The 22,473-nt window shown below is 37.6% G+C and overlaps 1 protein-coding gene across 3 annotated transcripts; it reads right to left on the bottom strand.

The window, feature by feature from the left end:
• Nucleotides 1-9,151: 9,151 nt before the first annotated feature.
• LOC126782973 (uncharacterized) lies at nucleotides 9,152-13,183 on the bottom strand. 3 transcript variants are annotated; one of them, XM_050508341.1, is made up of 4 exons: nucleotides 13,068-13,183; nucleotides 11,377-12,765; nucleotides 11,115-11,140; nucleotides 9,152-10,794 (listed from the first exon to the last, which is right to left on the bottom strand). In XM_050508341.1, exons 2-4 carry the CDS (start codon nucleotides 12,701-12,703, stop codon nucleotides 10,015-10,017), a joined length of 2,133 nt encoding a protein of 710 aa, XP_050364298.1. In that variant the 5' UTR covers nucleotides 12,704-12,765; nucleotides 13,068-13,183; the 3' UTR covers nucleotides 9,152-10,014. The 3 variants fall into 3 exon arrangements, with proteins under 3 accessions (XP_050364298.1, XP_050364299.1, XP_050364297.1); XM_050508342.1 differs by having other exon boundaries at nucleotides 12,985-13,164; XM_050508340.1 differs by having other exon boundaries at nucleotides 11,377-13,164.
• Nucleotides 13,184-22,473: the final 9,290 nt, after the last annotated feature.

Here is a 22,473-nt window from a genome sequence, read left to right as displayed (position 1 = left end):
CCTATCAATCTCAAACCCCCTATTATTTATTAATACTAAAAGTTTAGAGTTCCCTTCAATTCCCCGGAAAGAACGATCACTGCTTATTCTATACTAACGATGATGTTTTATGGGGTTTATTATAGACGTTTTAACAAACGCCTATTATTTTGGTGCCGTTGCCGGGGAATTGAGAAAATCTCAATTATTTGAAGTGTTAATTTTGTACTATATTGTATATTTGTAAAAATAAATTCCTGTGAATAGTACGGTGAACAGTAACAGTCAATAAAAAAATTATAAGTTTTTTTTACATCTTTAAAAAAAAGTAAATCTCTGTAATTTTGTTTCTTTTTTTTATAAAGTGTAAAAATACTTGTAAATTGTAAAACTAAAAATAAGAAGTAAAAAAAAAACTTTACCTTTGTAAAAATAAAGTTTGTGTACCGTAATTAGTAAATCGAAAAAATAAGAATAATAAATGTATGTGAACAGTAATATGTAACAGTAAAGTATGCACAGTAAAAAAATTAAAATATTTTGTTTTTATATTTTTGTGATAAATGTTTTAATTTTGTTGTAGTATGCATGTAGGATACTTGTTACACTTAGATAAATTTTTAAGGAAACTAAAATAGTTATTTATGTTTAGTTTATTGTAAGTTATAAAGTGAACGGAATATGTAAAGTCCATTTTGTTAATATTAGCCTTAACTCTCCATTTGTATCTTGGTAAGGTCACTTGGGGTTGAAAACGGCTTTTATTAACACTTTGCGAGTATTCTAACACACAAATTTATTCCGAGCTGAGTAAGGGCATGCTATTTTCATTACCCTGGTTCAAGGTTTACAAAATTGGATCTCAGAGGCCCATAGACTCACATACATCTCAGTGATGGAGTCGATTGGGAAAGTATCATTTCGAGGATGTGGCCCCTGTGGTGTCCAACAAATGAGTCATGCCTTGTTACTATCTCTGATTCTAGCTATCCAGCATTCTGAAACAAAGAAATGAGTTTGTGTCTAGACGACGTACTTAGACCGCACGTCCACCTCGCTTTATAATTTAGAAAATAACTTTGTATAATTAGATGTATATAGTTTCAAAAGAAAATGATATTGTAACTTTTAAGGTATATCGGATAAAACAAGACCCTTACCTGAGACTATTTCAGTCCATTGCACAGTTAGCTCCTCTGCTCCACGTACCTTAAATGTTAGGATTGTGTGTGAATAAAATCAATTAGACTTAGTAATATTTTACAATTGTAGATTTCGTACAAAAAAAAACAATCAATCCGTAACAAAAAAAAATAAAGAAAACGAAAGTGAAAAAAAATTGTATTTACTTATACTTGTATTTCATACTTTGTAAAGTTACTAATAATTGTTCTTTTTAGGCTTATGAATGTCCAAGATTAGTGGTTGCTCCGAAGAGTTTAGTGCACGCCTAAAAAGAATTCAGCCTCAAGCTCAGTTTGATAACGTTTTCATTGAGTCATATTCATTTCACGAAGAGAGAGACTTTGGGGTCATTTCGCCATTTCCAGGTTCATCAAGTTGCAGTAGGCTCAATCCATTGTTCTTTGATGATCCAGAGTTAGAATTGTTGGCAAGTCCGTGTCCTTTGGGCCAATTGAATTTCGATTTACCTGATCCAGTGCCCACAGTTCAAAGCCGAACAGAGGAAAACTCAGTTCTAAAACCAGAAATGGCATCGATGAGAGAGCAGAATGGCCACGTAGAAGGAGCAGTTGGGGGGACATCATCCTCTAACATAGCGTACCATGTTCCAGTGGAGGGCAAGACGAGTGATTTTGAGTTGAAGAGTGGATTCCTACATCATTTGCCTAAGATCCATGGACTCTCAGGAGATGACCCCAATCAACATCTCACTCTGTTCCAGTTCAACTGTGAGACTATGTGCCCTAGAGGAGCAGACATTCAGATTGTGAAGATGAGAGCGTTTCCTTACTCATTGGAGGATCGTGCTCAAAAGTGGTTGTTTAAGGTACTTGCTGGTAGGATTACTTCATGGACAACAATGGTCAATGAGTTTTTGTCGAACTATTTTCCCTCATCAAGGGTGACTCACATAAGGAAGCAGATAACTGGTATCAAGCAAGGGCCGGATGAGTCATTTTACAATTATTATGAGAGGTTCAAATCTCTTGTAGCATCATGCCCAGCCCATGGGATTAGAGAAGGTATGTTGCTTCAGTATTTCTATGAAGGATTGCTACAAATGGAAAGAGAGTTCCTTGATTAAGCTGTTGGTGGATCATTTTTGGACCAGAGCAATGTAGTAGCAAAGGATCTTTTGCAGAAGAGAGCTATGAACAACCAACAATTTGGAACATCTGCTAGTTCTACACGGCAGGTACATGAGACCAACTCGAGTTCAAGCTCTGCTCTAGAGGACAAGGTTGATAAGTTGTCCAAGATGATGAGTCATTTCATGAAGACTAGTGGAGCTCAAGTTTGTGGAATCTGTACGGATGGGCACCCTACTAATCAATGTCCTCAAGTTACTTCTAGTGGAGGGTATGAGGAAGTCAATGCCCTTGGTTATCAGGGAGGTTAGAGGTACAATCCATTTTCGAATACCTACAACCCTGGCCTACGTGATCATCCAAACTTTCGGTGGTCCAATAATGAGAATGTACTAAGGCCACATCAAAATGCTATGCAATTTGGGCCTCGTCCGGCTGGTTTGTTTAGACCACAAGCTCCACCACTCAATGTTCCACCTCCGAACGTGGCTAGTACTCCTAATTATGATGAGATGTTGAAATCTTTAGTTGCTGGACAAAGTCAATTGAATACCGTGACTCAAACTTTGGTGGTGGGTCAACAAGCGAATAGCAAGGACATTCCGGAGCTAAAAACACATATGGGCCAGGTAGTAGACTTCATGGGCCGTTTTTCTGAGCAAGGAAAGTTGCCAAGTGTTGTCATACCTAATCCAAAGAATGAGCAAGCCCAAGCTATCATGACAAGGAGTGGGCTCGAGCTAAAGGAGCGGCCTAGTATTGCTAGGAAGGCCCAAACAGCCCATGTTCTTGATGAGGGTGACGAGATGACTATGATGAATGTCTTGGAGAAAGATCCAGCTACCTCAAAAAAGGAGAGTGTGCCATTCCATGAAGCACACAAAGGTACAAATGCTAACTCAAATGAATTAATTAAAACTAATCATATTTTGTTTGTACCTTTCCCTTCTAGGTTTGCAAAGAGCAAGAAAGATAAATCTGATGAGAAGGTGTTAGAGGTCATTACGAAGGTGCAAGTTAACCTTCCATTGTTGGAGTGTATTAAGCAGATCTCTAAATATGTGAAATTTCTTAAGGAGCTTTGCACTTCAAGAAGACAAATTAGGGAAGAAAAGGTAGTGAAGATGAATGATACAGTTTCAGCTATCATACAAAGGAAGCTACCCCCTAAGATGAAGGATCCGGGAAGTTTCTCTGTCCCATGTAAAATTGGTAACACATTATTTGATAATGTTATGCTTGATCTAGGTGCTTCGATAAATGTCATGCCATATAATGTTTATCAATCACTAGGATTAGGACATTTGAAGAATGATAATGTGATTATCCAATTAGCAGATCGATCTACCAAGTACCCTAAAGAGTATGTTGAGGATGTCCTTGTGCAGGTCAGTCACTTGATTTTTCCTACAGATTTTCATGTGCTAGCAATGGAGGTAACACCCTTGGAGACAACTCCACTGATTTTGGGGAGACCGTTCATGAGAACTGCAAGGACATGCATTGATGTTGCAAATGGGAGTTTGACGATGGAATTTGATAGAGATGTTATCAGCTTCAACATTTTTGAGGCAATGAAGTACCCAGTTTTTGACCCTAACTCGTCCTTTTATGTGGATGATTCTATTGCACATGTTATGTCAGAGACGTTGGAAGCATATAAATTAGCTATGGAGCAAGGGGCCATATTTGACAAGCATGGGGACCGTGTCCCAAGAGAGGAGTGGGCTGACTTTGAACCCAAAATTTTCGAAATAGTGAATGAGCTTGAAGCTTAACCATACAAAAGGTATCCCTCTTTCTTGTCAATTCCTATTTCCACTAATAAATTGTTACCATCTGTGGTACAGGCCCCAAAGTTAGATTTGAAGGAGCTTCCAGATCATTTGAAGTATGTGTACCTTAGAAAGGATGATACTCTTCCAGTTATTGTGTCATCAACACTAAACAAGCAGCATGAAGCTAGATTGATTGATGTGCTTAAGAGGAACAAGACCGTTATTGGATGGACTTTGGCGGTTATCAAGGGGATCAGCCCTACAACTTGTGTTCATAGGATACTTTTGGAGGATGGCGCCAAAACTACACGTGATGTTCAGAGGAGATTGCACCCACCAATGATGAAAATCGTGAAATATGAGGTGATCAAGCTGCTTGATTGTGGAGTGATCTATCCTATCTCGGACAGTCGGTGGATTTCACCAGTGAAAATTGTGCCTAAGAAGAGTAGGGTGACTGTTGTGAAAAATGAGGCGAATGAGTTGGTACCCCAGAGGTTGGTGACCGGTCATAGGATGTGCATTGATTATAGGAAGTTGAATGCTACAACACACAAGGATCACATGCCTTTGCCGTTCATGGACCAGATGTTGGAGAGATTAGCTGGACACGAGTTATATTGTTTTCTAAATGGGTACAGTGGGTACAACCAGATATGCATTCATCCGGAGGATCAGGAGAAGACGACATATTACATGTCCATTTGGCACTTTTGCCTATCGACGCATGCATTTTGGGTTGTGCAATGCACCAGGTACATTTCAACGATGTATGCTTGCTATTTTCTCTGACTTTATCAAAAATATCATTGAGGTCTTTATGGATGATTTTAGTGTTTATGGAAAAGACTTTGATGCATGTTTAGAGAATTTAGAGTTAATCTTGAGAAGGTGTGTAGAAACTAACCTTGTGCTTAATTGGGAAAAAAGTCATTTCATGGTGAATCAAGGGATAGTTTTGGGACATATTATATCTACTAAGGGTATCGAGGTAGACAAGGCTAAGCTTGATATTGTGCATCACTTACCCTCTCCCACAACTGTGAGAGAGGTTCGTTCTTTCCTTGGTCATGCAGGATTTTATAGGAGATTCATCAAGGATTTTTCCTTGGTGATGAGACCTATGTGTACCCTATTGCAAAAGGAGGTGTCGTTTATATGGGATGATGCATGTGAGAAAACGTTTGTGAAATTGAAAGAGTGGTTGACTAGTCCACCAATCATTTGTCCTTTGGATTGGAACCTGCCATTCGAATTGATGTGTGATGCTTTGTACTATGTAATTGAGGCAGTGTTGGGCCAAAGAAGAGAAAAGAAGCCTGCAGTGATTTACTATGCGTTTAGGACTCTTAATGAGGCCCAGATAAATTATTCGACTACGGAAAAAGAGCTTTTGGCTGTAATCTTTGCTTTAGAAAAATTTCGATCATATCTTTTGCATTCTAAAGTTATTGTGTATTCTGACCATGCAGCCTTAAAATATTTGATGGCTAAAAAAGATGTTAAGCCCAGGTTGATCCGGTGGATACTGTTGATTCAAAAATTTGACCTTGAGATTCGAGATAAGAAAGGAAGTGAGAATGTGGTGGCTAATCATTTGAGTAGAATCGTGCGAGATGAGGAAAGAGAGCCACTACGTGAGACTTTCTCAGACGAGCAACTCTTTGGGATGGAGGGAAGTGTGCCTTGGTATGCAGACATTGTGAATTATTTAGTTACTACGACTTTTCCTAGTACACTTTCGCATGCTAATAAGGCTAAATTGAAGAAAATGGCTAGACATTATATGTGGGATGAACCGTATTTATGGAAACAATGTAGTGATCAAGTCATTAGAAGATGTGTCTCAGAAAATGAGCATAGGTCAATTCTTAACTTCTGTCATAATGAGGCATGTGGAGGTCATTTTGGGTCTCGTAGAACAGCTTTGAAGGTGTTAGAATGTGGATTTTATTGTCCTACTATTTTCAAGGATGCATACATGTTTTGTGTTTCTTGTGATAGGTGTCAACGAACAGGTAAGATTGGTCTGAGAGATCAAATGCCCCTTACTCCTATTATTACTGTCGAAATTTTTGATGTGTGGGGTATAGATTTCATGGGTCTATTTTCTTCATCTAGAGGATTCTTGTATATCTTATTGGCTGTTGATTATGTGTCGAAGTGGGTGGAGGCAAAGGTCACCAGGACTAATGATTCAAAAGTGGTTGCAGGTTTCTTGAGAACTAACGTAGTTTGCAGGTTTGGAGTACCACGTGTTTTGATAAGTGATGGAGGTTCTCATTTCTGCAACTGGACAATTGAGGGATTGTTCAAGAAGTATGGAGTAACCCACAAAGTTTCGACACCATATCATCCTCAGACAAGTGGCATGGCAGAAGTGTCCAACAGAGAAATCAAGGGAATGCTGGAGAAAACTGTAGGTCCAACAAGGAAGGATTGGAGTGATCGGTTGGATGATGCATTATGGGCCTACAGGACCGCGTACAAGACGCCTATTGGGATGTCACCATTTAGATTGGTGTATGAGAAGGCATGTCACCTTCCAGTGGAGATAGAGCACAGAGCATGGTGGGCGGTGAAGAAGTTTAACATGAGCTTAGATGAAGCAGGTTTACATCGAAAGTTGCAACTCAATGAGCTTGAGGAGATTAGGAATGAGGCTTACGATGCTTCGTGGATTTACAAGGAGAAAATCCGTGCTTACCATGACAAAATGATTAGAGGAAAGAAAGTCTAAGTGGGTCAGAAAGTTCTGTTATTCCATTTGAGGCTTAAGTTGTTTCCAGAGAAATTTCGTTCGCGTTGGGTTGGGTTGACCAAGTTGTTGTTACTAACGTGTTTGCTCATGGTGCAGTTGAGATTCAAAGTGATACAACAAGGAAGACATTCAAGGTGAATGGGCATCGACTTAAACCCTACTATGAGTCATTTGAGGAGCACACGCATGAGGAGACAATTGTGAGAGATGCGCCTAACGAAGAATGAACATGAGAGAGTCTAGGCTGAGAGACTATAAAACTCAAGCGCTACATGGGAGACAACTCATTTCAACCGTATCTGTGGAGGAGTCGTCTACGGGAGTTTGAATTTTCTAATCCCTTCACTCTTATGGTTGAATTGTATATGTGTTGATATGTGATCTTATTTTATGCTTGTGAATTACATTCTTACTATTGAGCTTACATTGAGGACAATGTAATTTTCTAAGTGTGGGGTAGGGTTGCAAGTTCATTGATTGTTTGTCATGATATAAAAAAAATCCGAAAAATGAATTTAAAAAATTATTGCTTTATTGAGTCTTAGGATGTCCCTAAAGTCTAGGATGATTATGTCTCTAAATGCATAGATGATGGTTTTGCATTTCATACGAATTGAATTGTAAGTTTCATTGATAATGTGGATTTGGTATGAACATGTCAGATTTAGATTGATTGATTATGACATATATGTTTTGGTCAGTTTAAAGTCCATAACAACTTGTGAGTTTTTGAGCCTACATTTACTTTCTTCATGAGATGTAATTTGAAATTTCGTGGTTGTTCATAAACCTCACTATTCTTTGCATATTCAATAACTATGTGTCATAGCTTTTAATGGACTCTAGAATTTACTAGAACTCACTTTTGTGATTGTTGAAACTTTTAAGTCATAAAATACTCTGATTTTGAAAATGATTTATGGATCATTTCTAGGAATACCACCACTTTAGCCAAACAACCAAGTATCCATATATGCCATGTTTAGGACCCCTTAGTTGAATCACATTTGAGCCTACATTGAGCATTTTCTTCATCACCTATTTTATCTCCATGCTTAGTATAGTTACTTCTACCTTGTCCTATAGAATTGGCAGAATTCTTGTTGAGATGATGTTGTGATGATGCATGAAATAAGTGTGGGGTGGAAGACATTTGAAAAAAAAATCAACAAGCTTTTAAACAAGCATTGCCGAGAAAAAAACAAGAAAAATAAAAAAAGGAATGAAGAACTCGGCAAGAAAAGAAAAAAAATGTTATGTTGTCTTCCATTTGTGATTTGGAGTTGAGTTGTAATTGAATGTCTAAAAATTTTTACTTGACTTTTGTCCATGTTCACTTTGTGATTAGAATGATGATTGTGCCCAACTTGTTATATTCGACCCCTGATGGTGTGTGATGTCATAAGGATGATGTTTACTCTGCTAAGTCTATAGGATTACCTTTGTGATTCCTTGATATTCCATGCCTTTAGCTACGCCTAAACATTTACCTTATCTAATGATCTTAATGATTCTTAAAATGAGCAAATCTTGGTTTGTGGAGATGATCACAAGAGTTGAGCATATGGTTTTGGTCTATTTGTGCACTTAGTTGTTAAATAAGGTTTTCCTATGTTATTCACAAAGTGCTTTCATTTTTTGAAATATGCAAGTTATTTGAGGCCTTAATATCAGTTCTCTTGCATATACTTGTGTGTGAATGATAACCATGAATCTGAGTGAAAAGAAGAGAGTATGCCTTGTGAGGAGGATTGGATTGACTAAACATGTTAAATGCTTATTGTCTCGTATCTGACTTATTCATACTATGAAGCATGTTTATGAAACTTGGAATTTATGTGCTTACATTCAAATGCTTAAACTTGAAAGCTATGTGTTTTGAGATTTTGAGGCAATCATTTAGGGGCAATAGTGTCTTATTTAGTTTTGTTTTGCTAAGGGACTAGCAAAAGCCAAGTGTGAGGTAGTTGATAGGAGCACTTTATGCGACGTTCTTAACATGTTTTTACCTCAATTTGTATTTTTCTTAGCCCTTATTGTTGTATTATTGAGTTATTGAGTCGTAGTAAGAGTCTTGAGCGGTATTGGATGCATTTTTGTGCTTACATGAGTTAAAAACGCATAATTAGTTTAGAGTCCTAGTTTGACTAAGAATCCTTGTTAGGTTTTGAAACTAATTATCTCTTACTTATGATTTTATTTTCTTATTTTCAGATTGGATTGAAGAGATAATGGAATTGATAGATTGATTCTTTATCTTTTGTTTTCTTAGCAATAGGAGTTCATTAATATTAGATACCTCAAATGAATATCATCTCTCAATTTGTGTCATGTTATTACAGAAACAAACAAGTGTCAAACTAAGCACGGGAAAAACAACCAAAGACCAAATTAAGGCAACAGTATAAAAGGTAATGCAAACTGAGATTGCACAAGAACTGGTTAATTTGCTCACAACTTTAATACTGGACTGTGGAAGCAGTACATCAGCTACTGGTTCTCCTTGTTAGCATAAACACGATGTACTTGGTACACCATATCTGGAGAAAATGAAGATGAAAGTGATTCTCCAAGTCATTCAGCCTCAACTCTTCTTCATCAGTGTATATGTGGTCTTAAACAAGTCCAGACTATCTCCCTTGTGGGTGGCACTGGTTCCACTGTCCACTTCAACTATAATTGAAGCACAGAACCATAACTTCATCAGTCGCACAAGTATATAATTTTCCAAATCATTGTAACATACCAATATATAAAAGCTCGATGAACGTTAAGGATGCACAGATCAGTGGCATGACAGTAAGACACATAACTCTTGCAGAACCCTGGGTTCAATCTCAGATACACTCCAGAGAAGCATCATCTATTCTACTTACACATTTACGAATGACTCGTTATCCACTCTATAGTTTCAGAATTTAGTTGCATAAGAGAAAAGTTTAGGCAAAGACAAAGGAGCATGTCAAGCAAAGCCCTTAATGATTTATTCAAATTAAGTACAAGAGGTTAGCATGGCTACCCTCTTAAATTCCACTTATCGCCTACTCTATCTAGATAACAAACCAAGATTACAAGTGATACATATCGATGCAATATCCACAACTTTAACTCCACATTTAACTTTCTCGATTGATTCTTGTAGATGCAGAGTCCCATCATCGTAATATCATTCAATGCTTTGTAGGTGTATCTTACCCTCCTTTCTGAAGAACATCTTCAAAACTCAAAATTCCTTCGTATTCCAGACCACAAAAGACCCCTTTTTCGCAAACTCGCATGGATTGAAACCATTCATGGCCTTCCCCATTAGTGCCATAGCAGCAATGCTTGGAAATTTTTTCCTCTGAAATTGATTGAATGTTGCTTTTGAACTTTGAGGTTGAGAAACCACAGCAGCTTCAGAATTCATGTTGGGTGCAAGTACTTTATGGGACCACCTCCTGATCCAAGGATGTGAAAGTGATATATTTTGACTTGTCCTTGCTGAGTCACTGGAGGACGATTCACCATTTCTTAATAACATTGGTGTTTCATCTAATGCCATCTGTTCCCTACCATGAAATCTAACCACAGCTGACTGTGAATTAGTCAGACTGCATTTCATATTTTTCTTATAAAGTGCGGCAACTTTTTCAACTTTTCCATGGGAAGAGGCCTCTCCCATTTTTGTGTTTTTTGTACCACAAGCAAAGTGAGCATCACTCAATTTGAGGCGCTTAACCCACCTGATGCTTGGATCTAGTTCCTGAGGGCCATCTGGACTTCCACTGGATTTAGAATTTGTGGGCTGGCCAGCGTGGGCAAGGAGATGTTCCACGTCCAAACTCTGGGTGCTTGAAGTGCTTGTCTCTCTTTCATCAGCAAGACTTGCATAAGCTGCAAGCTCTGGAAGCTCTTGGTTCATATCAGGTAATATGGTGAATGAAGGTCTCCCTCTGACATCTTCTCTAGCTGCAGTAAAGGCAGGTTGAGATGTTGGTGACTTCTGGCCACCCTCAGTATGCTGCAAAACGTAAAATGAAATCATTCAGTCTAGTCCTATGCTGAGTATTATCATTAGGGTCAAACCTTTGCATATTACCAAGGACAACAATGTTAATGAGTTCTGCCAGTACAAAAGAAAGGAAAAATAGATACATGGAAAAATGGGCAATGGGCAAGTAAGTTTCATCATAGTGTTTAAACCATCAAACTGCTTTCTGGAGAAACATAGTAACTTTGGTATACATATTTCCTAACATAAAGTTGCTATTGTGGAAAAAAAATCATGTGATTCCAAAACTGTTAATGGCAGCATTATCTAATGAAAACAAAGAGAGTTACCTCATTCAGTGGGGATGAAACCACACCTGATAAGACAAGCAGAACCATTAGCCAAAATACAAGATAAACAGCACATAACGAAAAAAAAGATAAATAAAAACAAGGACTAGGTATATGTTTCTAGTAAATAAACTTAAGTGAGAATGGTCCTGCAATTACACACTCATCATCCTGTGCAAATGAGTTAACAGCCAATTATCCCACAAAAAAAAAAACAGAAACATTTTTTAAACAGCCAGAATACATGAGTTAGGTGTAATACCAAGAAGATTATCCTGGAATTGGAAGGCATCCATGTCCAAAGTATCATTTTCAGATGATGATTCATCATCCAAATTATTTGTGTGACGCTTGACATCTCTTAGACCTTCCTCTTCACTTTCTTTAGCGCTCATGTATGGTAGCAATTTAAATCCGGTCTGCATAGGAATAGCTTGTCCGGTCTGCATAGGGATAGCATGCTCTGGGGAACCAAGGAGCTCACGAACTGCTTTTCCTTTTAGTTTTGTTGCTAAGTTTGTGTCTCGAAACATGTGACTTCCTTCCGACAAGCAACCAGCAGTCCTTTTTGGAAAAGGGATTGTATTGGGAACATCTCTGGATGATTCTTTCTCAGCATCAACAACAGCACATATTCTCATGGTCTCTGTGTTATAAACAGCATGTTGCAGGCTTGGGGCTAAACAAAAATCACGATATGCTTTTTCATGTCTGGGGACCTCTGAGGAAGCACTCTGGCTCAAAAACAATCCCTCTCCAGACTTACTTCGTTCTTCCTGGACATGCTTACAGGACGTTGAGGGATTATGTTGTATAAATATCACATCATTCTGCCTTGACAATGAACATCCAGATCTTCTAGAAACTAACTTGCTATTGATATTCTTCTCATGAATCAAAAATGTGGAACTAGTGTATTTATAAGTGCTCGCAACATGCTGATGTGCTAAAAGAGAGCTGTATTGATTTACTTCCTTGCCTCTAAAATTGAAGAATGGCATAGAAGTGCTCCCACACTTAAATTGATGTACACCAAGTTTAGAATTTAGTCTCATCGGTCCATCCTGAAAAGGCTTGGGAACAGATGAGTTGCTGTCCTCAAGAAACTTATGACATTTCACCTGTGGTTCTTTTTGGGGTGGGCTGGCTTCCAGAGGCCACACATCAGTGGGCGCCCATCCCTGCATTGCAGATGAGTTACTCTCACTTAGTAATCTCCTATTGCCGGTCAAAGCTTGCTGATTCCGTTTAGCCAAACTAGTTTCCGGAGCAACATTGAACATGGGAAAGGACTGGCATTCCAATCTTTCCCTGCTCAATTTCTTTGAACTCTCTATCAAAGTGACACCCTCATTAGTTTTCCTCACTCTTTCCGATGCAGCTACTTCTCCAAATCTCCGAAACAAGGGATGCTTCTGAATATCATCATCGTGTTTCGAGGCTTCCTCATGATGACCACATGTCTTGGTTTCTGACTTGCAGCTTGTACACATCCAATGAGCCATATAAACAGATTCACCAGGATAAGAAGCTTGGTCATTTGTTCCTTCACTCTCCTGATATGATCTAACTACGCAATCAGTCATCATAAACAGACTTTCCCACTATCCCCAATTCGTTATAAACAACTTTCTGTCTCCTCAGAAATCACCTAAAAAAACCATCACAAAATTTGTGCATCAAGAAAATTAGATTTTCTGCCTTGAAAACATTCCCATCTACATGAATACTAGACATATTACCATCTAAGCATTTACTAAAGTATTTCAAGTATCTAATTAAACTTTCCAATGACATATATTAAAACAAAAAATAAGAAATAAACTCTTCTGGGTATCTGGGTAGTACTAGTTCTGCTGAAAGAAACAACCTTTACAAGTCTTCCAACATGGGTACTTGCTATTCAAACTGATAATGTCATAAGAACATATAAAAACAGAATTGAACTCATACATCCATCAAATGGGTGAAGTTGGTAGTCATGACTTGAGCACAGAAACCATTTGAAGGAAGAGGTGCACAGTCACCGTACAGTGGAGAGAGAGAGAGAGAGAGAGAGAGAGAGAGAGCTGTAGAAGAGTTGAGGAAGAAATGAAACAAAAGGTGAAGTATAAAAGGGAGCGGAAGAGAGAGGGAGAGAGGTAAGAGCCGAGGCTTGGTGGATGTGGCAGAGCCACACACACAGGAGAGACTTAGCTCCGAGCCGTGGCCGAACTTGGGACCCATTTTGTGCACTTTTCCAATTGGTCAAATTTTCAGCCATTTAAGTGTAGTGTTTTTTATATTTCTTGATTTTCTTCCTGAACAGATCATGTACAATTGGATTGGGACAAAATGAGCCTTTTATATCTAAATGCAAGATCATGTATTGGATGCAATTTGTAACGCATAGGGAATGTGTCTGGAAGACATTGCACTGTAGTTACAAGAAGCTTCAAGAACTTGTATAAATATCTATGATGATATGTGGACAACGTGCTAAATTTATATTATGACTAGATATGAGTTTGTGGTAGTGTTTAGTAAAATATTAGGGATGGCAATGGATAGAGTAGGGTTAGAGGATTGAAAAACCATACTCATATTTCAAGTCTGTTTTCATCCCCGTACCCGTCCCGATTCCCGTCCCGATTCCCGTAATAGGATATTGGTATTCCATGTATCCATGCTCTTAGGGGATTAAGTTCTCATACATGAAATAATTTATTTTAATATAAAACAATTCTAATAAAATACGAGATATATAAAAGAATGAAATAAAAATCAAATATCATTACGTCAAAGATTGTTGTACGTACAAATAATCACAATATATTTTGATATTTTTCTATTTATTTAATTTGTATACTAATTTATTTGAGTAAATATATATTAATAAATTATATTAGAAATATAATATATTATTTGGTGGGTATGGGGATGTGGATCGAAATAACATCTCTGCCCCTTACCTGTTTCCGCTATCCAAAATGTGGGGATCCCCGTACCTGCTACCTGATTTTACCCGAAACATTCCCCATTAGGTCGAATACCCATGGGTATCCTGCCTGCTGGGTATTTTTGCCATCTCTACAAAATATATTAAGGAATGATTTGAGTTAATAGAGAGTAATGACAAATTAGTAAATTACCGAATTCATGAGATAATTATGCTTGGTTTCAAGACGTTTAAAAAATAACTAAATATCTTTCAAAAAATTCAGAAACTATACTAAATCAACGCGGGTCTGCATAGCCTCACATTTAAAATTTATTAATATTGTATTAATGAATTATTCGAGACGCTAAAAATATATGAAAAGGCAATATAACATATCAAATGCATGAGATGAAACGCAATTACATTACGCTTAAGAAAACAAAGATGATTATTATTTTCATGCTCAAAATTGCCTCTTTTGTTGATATGGAAGTTGCTTTGCCCTAATTACAACCATGCAGAAGCTTTCTAAACACTACATATGACTATATCTACACTTGACCAGTGGCCACATACACAAGTTAATGGGGTATTGGTATCAAACACGGGACTCCAACGTTCACTTCAAAAGACACCAGAAATATGGAGCGACAAACTCACATAACAGGAAAAATACATGCCACAAATAAATTGATTTTTATCATAAAACATAAGTTCCCTTACAACGACTATAATACCGATATATATAGGGTTTAGAGTACTTAAAAAATAAGTAGACGTAAACTAATATGGAAAGATAATTAATTGTAAATTTTAGCCTAAAAGTAAAATCCTAAAAATATATAATTAATTGTTGCAGGATGAAAATTGTGTATTATTGAATGATATGGGGACATATATATATATAGGCATTACATCACATGAATCCCGCAAGATTCGGAGTCCTAATCTATTACAGAGATGAAAATCTATCTCTAACAGGAAACCTAATAAGGCTAAGACACACACAAGGGTATAATAATAATTCTCCCGGAACACTGCCCCTTGTGTCACATGCCTAGGTTGCATGGTACACACATCGTTGCCTTGGTAAAAACCTTGTCAAGCAAAATAAAAACATCTTGGGTAAAAACAAAAGCTTGATCGAAGGGAAAAAGAGCACAACGCACCGTTTACATTTGATAGCATCATATGAGGTAGACTCCCTCTGAAGTCTATAAAATAACTCCCCCTGATTAGTACCATAATCATGGAGTACAAAGAACAACAACGTTCATTACATGCTTCTCAAACGTAGTCTTGAGCCAATGATTAATCATTAATCTAGTCACACATCCTTAGATCATACATGCTATATTTAGCCAAACTTAGATCTGAGGAAACAAGATTGCATAACAATTCAAAACAAGAGTTTGCAATGAAAATCAGATTCTCGGGTAGAATGACCTTCACTCACTTAAACGGCCACAACTTCTTCGTTAAAATAGGTATCAGCGAACCGTAAAATGTTCTGGAAAGTAGACACCCGTGTCTTTCCAATGACATAAAGTTCACAACCTAATTCGATCGGAGCAGTTCACAGTACTCTGTCGAAGTTGATTGACTTGCAAATTTCCGGACAGAACCATCTTACTTTGCTAAAACGGCCATAACTCACTCAATATGATAGCTATGAACAAATGGTTGGTGTCCCTGGAAAGTAGACACATAGACCTTTCTAACGGTACCAATTTCACCTTATTTCATTAAGCGGATGTCCTATAAGTCTCATTGAAGTTGACCTACGAAACTGAACAGATTCTGATTTGTCACATTCAATGTGTCTTTCACAAAGGAATGGGGGAATAGACCAATGAAACACTAATTTTAGTCCGAGACGGAACCGTACGCATCATTTACGCTACCAGTGTCGACTACTACACCAAGGCATACGTTGATGTTGCTGGACCTACTGGCGACGTTGGTGTGGATAGGATTTGTATTGGTTCACTAAGTGTAGAACTAAACCCATGTCAAGGGAGCAATACAAGTCCAATAACAATGCATATGCGCATAGTTAATCACATCATAATGAAAGCAATAGTGTCCCAACAACACCAACATGTATGAATTTATAGCTCATTGAATCCATTCATCATCTTTACTTAGACGGAATGGAGAATCAAGAATTAGCTTTCATATGAACACATATGGGTATGAGTTCTTGCAATCGATTGTACTACGTTCTCTCGAACGTCGCAATCTGATTACATAAGCTCTACATGGCCTGGAGGCATTTAAAGTCCCTCGGGCATTCTCATATCTGCGTCAAGATTCCTTTACAGATATGCAATGACCACTATCATATGCTGCAAATAAGTTTTCATGGACACTACTACTGATCAAGTAGGGGAAAGCAATTATGTCCATAACGAGAGAATATAACCATCGTAGTCAATACTAGGATAATGAGACAATCTTTGCGCCATAAGTCTTGCAAATATCGCATGACTTCATCATTCTCATTACACTTACGAACAGCAACCAACATAACAAGTCTAGTTCAGCCTGTATTGATTCTTTCCACTTCGGTCAAATTGCTCATCGTTGATGCTTTACAACGGAATAAGAGCAAAAGTGAATACATCATCAATCATGGGAGATCAATCCATTAAACACACGCACGCACTGTATACGATCAATTCGTGAGATTTCTATTCTTCTCTAACATCAACAAAAGGAGTCTGTAGCGTCCCACATAAACTTAGTTGATACACATGTTTAGAGAATATCTCTTGATGATGGGTGAAATACTTGTGCCTACACACCTCGCTTCTTTCTGGTTTTGATTCCAGAGAATAATGGTCTCCCCCTCATCTAGGTAGGAGCAAAGACCGAAGCTATGACCCTTACTAGTCCATCTTTGCGTTTGCAGCCCTTGTTTTGTGGTGCAATACCACGAGCGACGACAACACCACAGCGTACGATGGTGCCATCACCGGCTTCCTTCCCACTGCCAGGGATGGTGTCAACGGTGCTAGGACCAGGTCATATGAAATTATCCCATATTCTGAGAGTTCCAACCTTACCGGCACATCACAACATTTATGTGTGATCTCATCACTTTCGCAATATAAGTAAAGTCATTGAGCATTGAATCTTTGACTTTCTGGAAGTTGATAATGCGTTGCACTTTTCCTCACTTTGAGTAATGCGGGATCTTAATGAGACATAGTGTCACACCACGTTAATTCTGGCGTTAAAACTGGAATGAGAGCATTCCATATCTTCCCCTAACGATAGAAAGTATGTCTCAACAAAGTGACCGTCTGCTAAAATCGCAGGATAGAGATTCAAGGTTGTAGATTGGAAATAGCGGACAAGTGTTGGTGATTCATAAATCATAACCAACCAAAATACTTAATCGTTTCAAGTAGACCCATTGAGATAACTACAATAGAGGCACATAAAAAACTTTAACCAAATAGGCGTTTAATGAAAAGAACGTTGAGATCATATCCAGTAACCATCTGGTACGCATTAAACGCTTTGCAAGTTGTGGGTCTAAAATGAATAAGTGTCGCTGCATGCAACATTATTACATATCCCCATGCAAAAATCGGCAAGTTAGTATCCATAACTAAGTCTGAGCTCTGCTGGATCGTGCAATTAATGAACATGAGGAATAATATGTTCAACGACGATCCCAGTAGATATGCAAAACGAAATCATCAAAGTCGTGGAAGTGAACTCTCCAACGGTATCCAATCAAATAGATTTTAGAGGATGGGAATGGTGGTGAGCCCTTAGTATGATGATCATAGCTAAATTAGCAAATGCAGTGTTCCTTGTGGAAAGCAAAGCGACGTGTGACCAACGCGTCGATGCTCTTAACCTATACCATAAAAATACCGAAAATGTCTGCTTCGGTTGGATAGGGTCCACTAATGTCACCTTAAATACTTTGTAAGAATGGAATGTTCTTGGTTGGAACCTTAGAAAATAAGGACTTCCTTGAAATCTAGCAAGATAATAAGCTTTGCAAAATGAGCGATGGGCATCAGAGATTCTTATGGAGGCATTAGAAAACACGAGAGGCATCACAAGCTCCTGTGAAGGAGGGGATGCCGCCACCGACGGCCTGAATGCCATGGAGCCGCCGAGAGGGGCAGGCTCGGCCTTACCGTGTATGGCACAGATAGGCACGGCATCACCGTGTGGAGCACGGATGAGGTGATCCTCCAATCGCTTCGTGAACATGAAAAATAGATGATCATGTGAATTTAAAAGAACTCGAATCATCATATCTGGTTCAAAATGACCCAAAAATGATCATATCAAAACCGAGAAGACAGCAAAGTCGAACCCATGATTCAAAGAATCTTGAGTTACATAAAGTTACTGCTGCAGGCTAACAAAGCTACTATTCTAAGCTTGAAAAAGCTACTGTCAATGAAATCAGACAGATTTATTCCTCTCCATTCTTAACACAAATATCAAGATGAAAATTCATCATTGGCATGTAGGGCCTTGAAACTTAGCAAGGCACGAAGATATAAAACACAATCTCCGCATGAGATTCGTAAAACAACTACATGCGTCGTAGGACAGTGTGGGTGGTTACGCAATTAGCAAGACACTCGATTTCACTGCGGGACATGCTCAAAATAAAATTAAGAGAGTCAACGATACGGTGAACTTCTCTAGACAATACGCCGTAGGATATTGTAAGAGGGGGGATTGAAACAAATGGCAATTCCATCGAATGTATCACATGGCAATAGAACTATATTCTTCAACTTAAGAGTTGGAAAAATATGGTATTTGAGCCGTTGAATACCAAACAATTAGGGTGAAAAAACCATCCAATTGGTGCGGGTGGTCACCAATAATATAAAATCGTTTGAGCTATGAAACGACTTGGAGAATACCGGAAAATTAACCGGAAAACCATGTCAAAAGAACTCAAAACCGGGTGAAATTTTGGACTGGGAAAACGTGGCATTAAAAACTGCTGGAAATATGCCGAAAAAATGACGAGAAATCGCCAAAAACACGCCGGAACCGGCGGCGCCAATTGCCGGAAAACTGGCCGGTGGCAGTCGGAGTTGGCCGAGAAGGAGGCCGGGGCTGCTGTCCGACAAGGGACGCCGGGAGAAACCGGATGGTGGCGCCGGAAACTCCGGCAAGTGGCCGGAAGGCGGCTAATACGCCGGAACAGTAACCAGGAAAAACGACGTCAATTTTGACGTTTTGAGGTCTGTTTTCCAAATTTTGAGCTCTAAATTCATAATGTAGTGCTATTGGGGTCCCATGTAACCCAAAAGCGGCCAATTTAAAAACCACGTGAGTTGCAAACATTGACCATTCATGCTAGGTTTAAGGCAAATAAAATTCTCACGAGTTCATCTTGTAAACAAGAAATACGAGAAATTTTATTGGATATGCCAATATTTAATACAACACAACCAAACTTCGAATTCTAATAAACGACTTAAGTGAAAGTCGAGAAAGAAACATGGCAATGCCAACGTCATACTTGAAAAATAGTAAACAGAAAACATTGTCAAAATAGATTGACTAATCAAAAGTCCGTAGCAACAAAATCTTGCATATCAGATCGGGCGTAGCCTTAGCCTGAGGCTCAAAAATGTGCTTACTTGAGAATGGAAGAATGTTACGTTTCCATCTCCATTTTAAACCCGAGTTCCTCCAAATCCCTAGCGCGACTATGAAATGCCTAAGTCACTCTCTTCTTGTTCTTCTTTTTCTTCTTTGTTGTGTTGTGTTGTGCTCATGACAAAGGCTGCAATGTTAACGATATACCTCCAAACCCCAAGAAGAGATCCAAGTCTTGATTGAATCCCAAATCCACCTTGTCTTCTCTCCCTCCTACTCCACAAATCATTTTGTTTATAAAGCACAGAGCATTAGATATTGGTGAAAATAAATAGATCATTGTTTCAGTATATTTAATGAGAATTGAATTCAATAGATGCAGTAATTTTTAGGCGTGCTCCAGAGTAATCCATATAAAGTTTTTCAAAGTAATTGAATTTTTAAAAGATAAATATATGTATATATATCCTTGAGTGAGGGATGAGGCAAGCAACCTACCATGGTTCTTCGACAAATAGTCGACTTGTGTTTTGATTTTTCTAGCAAGTTTCAGTGATGGTTGATGTTGGAAGAAAAACAACAGATGTCTAATTACAAGAGGGTGGTCGCATAGTCACGTGGTGCAGTTGTCGCACTTAAGAATTTCTCATTTTATCTCAATTGAATAGAAACAATTCATTTTACTTCCAACTTAGCATCTGTGGAGTCTTTTTGTTAATGTCATGTACATCAATGAGAGATATCATGCCTCATGTGAAGTATCTATCAATTTTGGTCTTTAATCCTAGTATCCTACTCACAATGCTATAAAAGTTTATAAGATTTTCCTAGGATATATTATTGAGCCTTAAAACCATCAATCACATGATTGATTCATATCTTCATGATAGAGCGTTAATTAAAACGTCTATAATAAACCCTGTAAAATGTCATTTTTAGTATAGAATAAGCAGGGATCGTTCAGTCCGGGAAATTAAAGGGAACTCTAAACTTTTACTGTTAGCAAATAATGAGGGATTTGAGATTGATTATTAACTACTAAAATAAAACCTAAATTATTATTTACATGATCGACTTCTCTTTAACAAACTTAAACCAAATTTACCATTACACCACATAATTACAAGTTTGAACCTATCATGCATTCTAATTCGACCAATTACATACTTTTTAGACACCAATACAATTAGAGCCTTAGGGGATCATCTAATCATGCAAGATTTCAACTAACATTTAGATTGACTTACGGCCTCATCTAAATTTGCATGCAATCGAATTCAATAACACTTAGAGTAGAAATCAAACAAGATTACATTTAAGCACAAAATCTTTGTTGGAGACATGTTTCATGTATGGCGTCACCCACCATGGTTTCACATGCGAATTTCCAGAATTTTTACCACTTTTTTAATCAACACAAACCGAACCTACTTATGGCATGATTCGATTTGTGTCAATATGATTGATGAATCTAGCACTCAAACACAATCTTAGGGACTGCATCCAAGCACTAAGTTCATATGCACATATCTGAAAATTATCTAAAAGTATGAGAAAGATGATTAGAACACAACAATAGAAATACAAACTCATTAATTATAGGAAACCATCAATTCGGCAAAGACTCAAAAACATATCAAATACAATCTGAAAATTTCGATTCTTAATACAAAACAATAATCCCACACAAATATCATACTACAATCTTCATAGACAAAGTATTGTAAAAAATCAAAAACGAACAAACCCATGAAGAGTTGTGAGAATCACATGTTGTAGAAACCTTGGAGGTGTGTCTTCAATGGTGATTTCGGTGGAGATAGAACTTGTATATGGGGGAGAATGACTTGCTGTTTTGGTGAAGGATATTTGAGGTAGTATTTTGGCAAAGGTTTGGCTCTTGAATGCAAAGGAGAAGTTATCTTATTTGAGAGGTGAAGCCATGTATATATAGAGGAAAGAGGAAGGGTTTGAACTTGCCTCTTTCTTCCTATAATAATGCCATGCTTTGATCTCCCTAAATCATGTCATGTTTTATTCCCTAAATCATGTCATGTTTTATTCCCTAAATCATGCCATGTTTTATTCCCTAAATCATGAAATTTTTTATGTCTTTAATGATCATCTTCTATTTAATTGTTGCATGACTTGGCTCCATCTCTTTTTCTTTAATTATCTCTTCAATCCAATATGAAAATAAGAAAATAAAATCATAAGTAAGAGATAATTAGTTTCAAAACCTAACAAGGATTCCTAGTCAAACTAGGACTCTAAACCAATTATGCGTTTTTAACTTATGTAAGCACAAACAGCATCCAATACCCCCAAGACTCTTACTACGACTCAATGACTCAATAATAAAACAATAAGGGCTAAACAAAGTACAAATTGAGGTAAAAACATGTTAAGCGCATTGCACAAAGTGCTCCTATCACTTCACCACTATAATGCGATACGAAACCCTCTTTTTATCTTTAGTGTCATACAAAGCTTCACCAATAAACTAAAGTTCCTATTAAGTCCATTTATTATAAATGAGTTAATCCATGAAAAAAATATTAATTAAATAACAAAATTTCAATATAAAAATAACGAAAAAGTTTAGTAACCATGTAGGAGATAACTTAACACTATCATTCAAAATTGAGGGAATGTCATTGCAGATTTTTGCACGTGCATCACATGGGTCAAGATTCTAGTATTATATATATTAAAAATGAAAGCTTCAACGCGGTATTACCATATAGCTATTTCACCATTTTTTTAAAGAAGACATGCCAAACATTTTTATTGAAATAGGTAAGGTATTGTAATACCAGAGACTTTTCATCTCGTTTAATC

Source organism: Argentina anserina, chromosome 2, assembly GCF_933775445.1.
Source record: "Argentina anserina chromosome 2, drPotAnse1.1, whole genome shotgun sequence".
NCBI lineage: Eukaryota > Viridiplantae > Streptophyta > Magnoliopsida > Rosales > Rosaceae > Argentina > Argentina anserina.
Note: the sequence above shows the minus strand (reverse complement) of the source record. Positions and strands in the feature narration are given on the sequence as shown.

Coding starts and splice junctions, on each gene's coding strand:
- LOC126782973 (XM_050508341.1), bottom strand. CDS start 12,703: ATGATGACTGATTGCGTAGTTAGATCATATCAGGAGAGTGAAGGAACA. Junction 11,141..11,376: donor ATTCCAGGATAATCTTCTTG/GTATTACACCTA, acceptor TTGTCTTATCAG/GTGTGGTTTCATCCCCACTG. Junction 10,795..11,114: donor TTTCATCCCCACTGAATGAG/GTAACTCTCTTT, acceptor TACGTTTTGCAG/CATACTGAGGGTGGCCAGAA.